Raw genomic sequence first — 8478 nt, 5'->3', positions numbered from 1 at the left:
AGGCGCTCCTTGGAAACTGTATGGGACAGTTCTACTCTGTCCTACAGGGTCGCTATGAGTCCTACAGGGTCGCTATGAGTCGGAATCGACTCGACGGCAATGGCTTGGTTTTTGGTTTTTTATTATGGCCAAGAGGTGAAATGTTACCCCTGATGAGCTTCCTATGAGGGGTGGGAAGGAAGGGAACCCACCGTCAGGCAGTGTTGGCACTTGTCATATTTGGTTCCTGAACCAGCCCCCAGGGTGTGTTAGGGAAGGAGAGGGATGCAAATTTGCCAGGATCCTCGTGGGCAGCCTCTGTTGGCACCCCCGTGCCCACCCCCAGCAGGACTCTGCCTACATCCCAGAAATGGAGCCTATTAGGAGGGGGCATGTGAGTTGAGGGTGAGAGGTTTTGCTGGATTCTAACAGATGGAAGTGGATTCTACAAAAAGCCTGGAAATTTGAATAATAAGCTCTGTAATTAGATAACAATATTGCATCAACGTTATTTTCCCGATTTTGGTAACTGCTCTGTGCTTATGTAAGAAAACGTCCTTGTCTTCAGGAACCAGACACTAAATGAAGAATTTAGCGGTAAAGGGGCATCATGTCTGCAATTTACTTTCAAACGGCTGGGGAAAAAAAACTAAGAAAAGAAAAAGATAAAGCCAATATGGAAAAATGTTAATATTTGGGGAATCTGGGTGAAGAGTATACAGGAATTCTTGCAAATTTTCTGTAGGTTTGGCATCATGCGAACTTGAGTTATAAAAAGAAAAAAGAAGGCGGCAGGCCAGAGTTGTCTCTTTCCCTGGTCCTCCCCTCCTCCCCGCCTCGGCCCTCGTCTTCCTCGGCCTCCGGTGGAGAACCTGCCTCGCCTCAGGTCACCGCCTCCCTCTTGCCTCCCAGGGCTTTCGGGCTGAGCTCCCGGAAGTCTCCTCCCTGCCCCGCCGACCCAGCACAGACCGCAGCGACTCCCCCCGAAGCTGCAGCAACTTTATTTGTACAAGGAGGCCCCCCAGCAGGCCTCCCCAGGCCTCCCCCGGCCCCCCGCTCCTGCCCGCGCCCACAGGCTGGCTACACGATCCCGAACTGGCAGACGTAGGGCAGCTTGTCGCGGCAGCGCTTGTCGAACCACCTGCCGGCGGCCGCGGCCGACAGGACGGCGCAGTTCTCGGCCTTGCCGCCGTCCGGCTGCGCCGTGATCTCGGTCTCCCAGTTCTTGTAGGCGATGGGGCCGCCGGTCATGTCCACCCAGGCGCCCTCGTCCGCCATGTCGTTGAGGCCCAGCCAGATCTCGGCCTCAGCGCCCACGCTCTGGCGCAGGTACTCGTAGAGGGCGTCGTTCTCGGAGCCCGTCTGCGGGGTGCCCAGGGTGCCCCCACGCGAGATGCAATCCTCGCTCGCCTCGTGGAAGGTCTTGGCCTGGGCAAAGGCCAGGAAGCACTTCATGTGCACCTTGGTGCCCTTCAGGCAGACTGAGGGGGGAGGTGAGAGAAATGGCGGTCACCAAAGGTCCCCAGGGTTCCAGAGCCAAAGAGCCAACCGTAGGGGCAGGCCCACCATCCTTGTCCCGGTCCGTCCCATCCGAGCAGGACAGCCCCTCGCCCCGGAAGGCAGGAGGGGTCCTGACCTTCCACGCCCCAGCTGCTGAGAGCGCTGTAGGAAGGTGATCCTCAGATCTCAGCTCCTTTGAGCCCCCTTCGGGAATTGCCTCCGGAAAAGAAAACTGCCTCACTCAAGGTCGTGGCCCCTTCCCAAGGCAGCCTGCATCCGGGATTGGCCAATGAGCCCTCTTGTCCCAAAGCCAGACAGCTGTGAAGGGTCATCTCATCTCCAGGGCTCCCTCTGCGGTCGGCTGAGAGCTTTGTGGAGGCTATAGTGCAGCTCAGCTTCTCCCTCTGCCTACTCCTGCTTCCTTCTGTCTCCCCCTCCCCGCCAACCACCACTCACCCTCCACAGGTGCTGATCCCAAGGGTACTCCCTAGTAAACCTCCTGCAAACCAAAAACTTGTTGCTGTTGAGGACAGAGTAGAACTGCCCAATAGGGTTTCCAAGGAGTGGCGCGTGGATTCAAACTGCCGACCTTTTAGTTAGCAGCCATAGCTCTTAATCACTGTGCCACCAGGGCCCAAAACGCCATCTCAGGGCCACTTCCCAGGAACCGCATGTACAACATTCCCTCTAACGCATAAAACCCCCCCAAATCAAACCCCTTGCTATCTAGTCGATTCTGACCCTGAGTGACTCGATGCAACCGAGTAGAACAGCCCCATAGGGTTTCCAAAGCTGTAATCTCTATGGAAGCAGACTACCACATCTTTCTTCCCAGGAGCAGCTGGTGGGTTTGAACTGCCAGCCTTTTGGCAGCAGCCAAGTGCTTAACCACTGCACCACCAGGGCTTAGGGGGAGGAAGTGTCGACTGTGAGGGCGTAAACTCTTCCAAGAATGTGGCTGTGCGGGGAGGAGGGGATGTGGCTTCCAAGGTTCTTTCCTTTGAAGAGGGCAGAGGCCCAAGTGTGTGGATGCTGAAGGAAAGGAACTGAGCTGCAGAGAGTGTGTAAGAACTACCCAGTGAGAAGGATCTTGGACATAGGTCCCTAGCCAGGTTCCTGAGGAGGCAGGAGGGAAGGCAAGGGGAAGGGAGGGGAGAAGAGAGCCCAGCCCAGGAGAGGGGCGTGCTTTGGTCAGAGAGACATGAGAGGGTGGCTATGGGCGCAGGAAGGTTTGTAGATTCCCTGAGGCACCAAGGAGATTCCCAGCTGACAGCTTGAGAGGCTGGGGGAACAGGGAGGCTCTGCTCTTTCCGGCTGCTGGCCACGTACCCAGCTCTTCTACCCAGCTCTCTGTGGAAAACGGGCGTGGGGATATGGTAACAGACCACTACAGGGTTTGCCCTGATGAATGAATGAGTTAATGTATGTAGAGTGCTTGGAGCAGTGCCAGGCCCTTGTCAGCCCCTCAGCCGTGGCGTGAGTGTTAACTATTATTGCTATTGTACATTCTCCATGAAACGGAGGCGTGCAAGATCACCTAGGGGCAGGTGTCTGAGGTGTGTAGAGAATAAAGGTGATAAGAAGGGAACCTGTTGGAGAGAGAGAATTAGTTGCCCAGGTGGGTTGGCCAGGCAGTGCTGGGATAAGTGGCATGACCTTTCTCTGCACCCAGGCTCCACAGCTGTGTGATTTTGTCCAGCCTCAACGGGCCGGTTAGTACAGAGCCAGGAAGGCCCAAGCCCAGCTCTGCTGGCACCCAGTCTGCTTTGCTGCTAACCAGCTGGGTGAGTGTAGACAAGGCACAGGACATTTCTGTGCCTCGGTTTCCTCATTTTTTAAGTGAAGTAAAGCTGCTGACACCCCCTAGGGCTGCAGGGCAGGCTGAGTGGAGGGTCTTTCCTGGGAGCTTCGTTTCGGTGGGATGCTGCTTCTGCTCCATGGAGCACTCCAGGGACCATGTTTCCGATGGGCTGTAACAGATTCTTGTTGGAGATCCGATGGGCTGTAACAGATTCTTGTTGGACATCCGTTGTCCTCTTGGGGCATTACCACTTCCACATCACCCAGCTGTGGCCAGAGGCCCGACTGTGCACATCTGGGTGGGTTTTACAGACACATGTCAGGGGTCTCCCCAAGAGAAAACAGGCTGGGAAGGTGGCTTCTTCAACTGGATCCCTGGCCTAAAGAGCTGGCCTAAGGGAGCTGGAGCCTGGTGCTGGTGGCCAGCCTGAGTCCCTCTCAGATGCACCCCTGCCCAGGGAGGCCGCCCCCTCCACTCACCTGTCTGCAGGGCCTGCTGCTCCTTCAGCAGGGCCACCTCCTGGGCTAGGCTGTCCAGCTGGCTCTTGAGCTCCTCAAACATCTTTGGGCTCACGACCTCTATGATGAGTCAGAGGGAAATGGGGACAATCACAAACATATGAGGAAGGCAGTAGGGACTGAGACGGCCAGTGACAGGGCAGGGAGGACCCTACCTCTGTCAACCACAAAAGGACAATGGGAAATGACTCCTCTCTACCTTGATATCTTGGGGCAGCACGACGCTGAGGGGAAAGTGGGGCTCCTGGAGCCTTAGCCACCCCCACACCTCCATGGAGACCACTTAGGGCCAGGGCAGGATTGTGAAGCTAGAGAGGACCAAGGCAGCGTCTGGTCAACCCTTTCCTTCTTTTACATAATCATCATTTTTAGTGAAATGGCAATGATTTTCCACATTTAAAAATTTTATTATTTGCTTTTGAAGCTGTGTCCCTTATACAGAATGTCCCTTGGAAGCAAATTTGACTAATGCTGGTGGACACAACCATGCATGGTATTGAGCCTTCTCTTTTTTATGAACATTTTGCAGAAGGTAGCATAGGCATATAAGAATAACAATTTTAAAAAATCCAAACAGTTCAAAAAGTTAAAGTCTCCCCTCCAAATGAGACTGCCCCCAGCACCCGAGTTTTCTTCCCAGAGGTAATTGTGGCTACCAACTTCTTGTGAATCCTTCCAGAAAAATTAGATTTCAAACGGTGATCCCAGGAGTAGCAGACTAGAATGGCACTCCATAGGGTTTTCAAGGCTGTGACCTTTTGGAAGCAGACGGCCAGGTCTTTCTTCAGAAGTGCCTCTGGGTAGGTTTGAACCACCAACCTTTTGGTTAGTAATCTAGCCCTTAACCATTTGCGCCACCCAGGGACTCCTATGCATGTTCAAGTGACCATGTATTTTTATATAAATCCTGATTTCAAAACAGACGTCAGCATAGTATCCATTGTTTTAAACTTTTCTTTGTTTACTTTATAAACTGGAGCTTGGGGATTATCTTGCATTGGCACCCAGATCTGCCTCGGTCTTTGTCACAGGCTTTGTGGGGCTTTATGTACTTCACTAGTCCCTGGCCTAAGAAGCTGGCAGTGCAATGGTTAAGGGCTCGGCTGCTAACTGAAAAGTTGGCGGTTTGAACCCACCCAGCCGCTTCGCAGAAGAAAGACCTGGCAATCTGCTCCTGTAAGGATTACAGCTTAGAAAAGCCTATGGGCAGTTCTACTCTGTCACATGGGTCGCTAAGAGACAAAATCCGACTCCACGGCCCCTAAAAACGACAACCAGTCCCTGGCCAGCGGGCAAAGGTGGCATTTACAGAGGAGGCTGAGAGAGGACGCTCCCCACACCTCCTGGCCTTCAGCCTCCTGCACTGTCTTGGCCCTGGCCGCCTGTTTCTGTGCCTGAATCCCCACCCTCGTCTCCTCCAACAGCCCTTCATTGCCATGGCATCTCGCTAATGTTGTCTCAACAAAATCCAGGGTGACCTCTCTGCAGGCGGGGCTGCAAGGGGAGCTTCTTGCCAGCAGCCAAGGCAAACCAAGGACACCCCAGATCCCAGAGGTGACAGAGGGGGAGCAAAGCTGTTTGGGGCTTATTAGTTTGAGTTTGAACCTTTTTATCTCCTCAAGGCAATATGATACACTATGGAACTTAGAATTCACTTATTCCATTTTTTTTTTTTTCTGTGCATCATGCATCCCCTATGTGCCAAGCACCATGCTGGGTGCTTTTATACATTTTCTGTCATTTAATCCTCACAACAACCCAATGAGCAAATAGCACTATCGCCATACTACAGTTGAGGAAACCAAGGTTCAGAGATTACAAAGTGCAGGCTGTCCAGCACTCCCTGATGAGAGCTGAGCGTCTCCCCCAGCCTGCCAAGCCCAAGCCGAAGGAAGGGTTTCTTTAAAATGTTGGGGTGGAGGAGGGGCAGATGTCAGTTTAGATGACCTTGAAGGTTCTTTCTGATTCTAACCACCGCCCCTGCTGTCAGGAGAGCTCCCCCCAGGCCCCAGGCAATCCTTTGCTCAAGTTCCCTTGACTCATCAAGGTGGAAAACGAAAGAAAGGAAGGTGAAGACAAGCAAAGGATAGGGTGACCTGCTCCCCGGAGATGGGGAGGCCTCCATCACCCCCCTTACCTTTCTTGGCATTTGCTGCCTTCTTGGCCTTGGGGGTTGGTGGCTCGGCCATGACCTGGGGCAGGAAGGATAAGAGGCAGAGGAACAGGTAGGCCCCCCAAAGCTCCATGCTGCTGTGCCTGGCGCTGTTGGTGCCTGCAGTGGGCCAAGTCAGAGAGCAGTGGCAGCCTCCGCCAGGACTGCACGTCTTAAGATAGCAGCTACAAGGACCTCTGTCCAGGAAACCCTCCCAGACTCTGCTGCTGGCATGCCAAAAGGAAACAAACAAAAAAAAGCCTGCAAAAGGAAGGCCTGGGAGCCACGGAGGCTCAAAGCCCAGGAAAACACCCACCCTGCCTTCCCACCCCGCTCCCCGCCCCCGCCGCAGCATCCCTGCCGGCCCCGGCCCTGCCTTCTAAAAAGGAGTCATTCTTGCCCTGCCTTCTAAAAAGGAGTCATTCTTGTTTAGGGGTCGTTGTAGCTCCCATTTGGTGAGCAGTTACCTTGAGCAGGCACTAGGTTGTGTGTCCCTCTCCCCCTCTCCAGGCCTCCCACCAGCAGCAAGAGGGAAGTGCTGTCATTACCCTGATTTACAGTTGAGGAAACTGAGGCACAGTGAGGTTAAGGGGCTTGCCCAAGCTATCCAGCTGTTAAACGGCAGCACCAGTATTTGAACCCAAGCTGGGCAACCCCAGATACTCCAATGCCCCTTTGTAGGTGACCCAGGCTAGCGGCCCAATTGATTTAGAATGTCTTGATTGCTTTGTGGTTCTCTCTTTATGTGCTTGATGAATCTTTGGTTAAAAAATACAAGGATGATGCAGAAAAGGCATTTGACAAAGTCCAACACCCATTCATGATAAAAACTCTTACCAAAATAGGAATTGAAGGAAAATTCCTGAACATAATAAAGGGCATCTATGCAAAGCCAACAGCCAATATCACTCTAAATGGAGAGAACCTGAAAGCATTTCCCTTGAGAACGGGAACCAGACAAGGATGCCCTTTATCACCGCTCTTATTCAACATCGTGTTGGAAGTCTTAGCCAGGGCAATTAGGCTAGACAAAGAAATAAAAGGTATCCGGATTGGCAAGGAAGAAGTAAAGTTATCACTATTTGCAGATGACATGATTATATACACAGAAAACCCTAAGGAATCCTCCAGAAAACTACTGAAACTAATAGAAGAGTTTGGCAGAGTCTCAGGTTATAAAATAAACATACAAAAATCACTCGGATTCCTCTACATCAACAAAAAGAACACCGAAGAGGAAATAACCAAATCAATACCATTCACAGTAGCCCCCAAGAAGATAAGATACTTAGGAATAAATCTTACCAAGGATGTAAAAGACCTATACAAAGAAAACTACAAAGCTCTACTACAAGAAATTCAAAAGGACATACTTAAGTGGAAAAACATACCCTGCTCATGGATAGGAAGACTTAACATAGTAAAAATGTCTATTCTACCAAAAGCCATCTATACATTTAACGCACTTCCGATCCAAATTCCAATGTCATATTTTAAGGGGATAGAGAAACAAATCACCAATTTCATATGGAAGGGAAAGAAGCCCCGGATAAGCAAAGCACTACTGAAAAAGAAGAAGAAAGTGGGAGGCCTCACTTTACCTGACCTCAGAACCTATTATACAGCCACAGTAGTCAAAACAGCCTGGTATTGGTACAACAACAGACACATAGACCAATGGAACAGAATTGAGAACCCAGACATAGATCCATCCACGTATGAGCAGCTGATATTTGACAAAGGACCAGTGTCAATTAACTGGGGAAAAGATAGCCTTTTTAACAAATGGTGCTGGCATAACTGGATATCCATTTGCAAAAAAATGAAACAGGACCCATACCTCACACCATGCACAAAAACTAACTCCAAGTGGATCAAAGACCTAAACATAAAGACTAAAACGATAAAGATCATGGAAGAAAAAATTGGGACAACCCTAGGAGCCCTAATACAAGGTATAAACAGAATACAAAACATTACCAAAAATGATGAAGAGAAACCCGATAACTGGGAGCTCCTAAAAATCAAACACCTATGCTCATCTAGAGACTCCTCCAAAAGAGTAAAAAGACCACCTACAGACTGGGAAAGAATTTTCAGCTATGACATCTCCGACCAGCGCCTGATCTCTAAAATCTACATGATTCTGTCAAAACTGAACCACAAAAAGACAAACAACCCAATCAAGAAGTGGGCAAAGGATATGAACACACATTTCACTAAAGAAGATATTCAGGCAGCCAACAGATACATGAGAAAATGCTCTCGATCATTAGCCATTAGAGAAATGCAAATTAAAACTACGATGAGATTCCATCTCACACCAGCAAGGCTGGCATTAATCCAAAAAACACAAAATAATAAATGTTGGAGAGGCTGCGGAGAGATTGGTACTCTCATACACTGCTGGTGGGAATGTAAAATGGTACAACCACTTTGGAAATCTATCTGGCGTTATCTTAAACAGTTAGAAATAGAACTACCATACAACCCAGAAATCCCACTCCTAGGAATATACCCTAGAGATA

At 50.5% G+C, this 8478-nt stretch overlaps 1 protein-coding gene across 1 annotated transcript; it reads right to left on the bottom strand.

The window, feature by feature from the left end:
* Positions 1-999: 999 nt before the first annotated feature.
* On the bottom strand, positions 1000-6175 carry CLEC3B (C-type lectin domain family 3 member B). Its single transcript, XM_049862451.1, has 3 exons — positions 5936-6175; positions 3760-3858; positions 1000-1460 (listed from the first exon to the last, which is right to left on the bottom strand). The coding sequence occupies exons 1-3, from the start codon at positions 6042-6044 to the stop codon at positions 1060-1062; spliced, it is 609 nt and encodes a 202-aa protein (XP_049718408.1). The 5' UTR covers positions 6045-6175; the 3' UTR covers positions 1000-1059.
* Positions 6176-8478: the final 2303 nt, after the last annotated feature.

This window comes from Elephas maximus, chromosome 20 (assembly GCF_024166365.1).
Source record: "Elephas maximus indicus isolate mEleMax1 chromosome 20, mEleMax1 primary haplotype, whole genome shotgun sequence".
NCBI classification, from domain to species: domain Eukaryota; kingdom Metazoa; phylum Chordata; class Mammalia; order Proboscidea; family Elephantidae; genus Elephas; species Elephas maximus.
The sequence above is the reverse complement of the archived record's forward strand: the minus strand, read 5'-3'. Positions and strand labels throughout refer to the sequence as shown.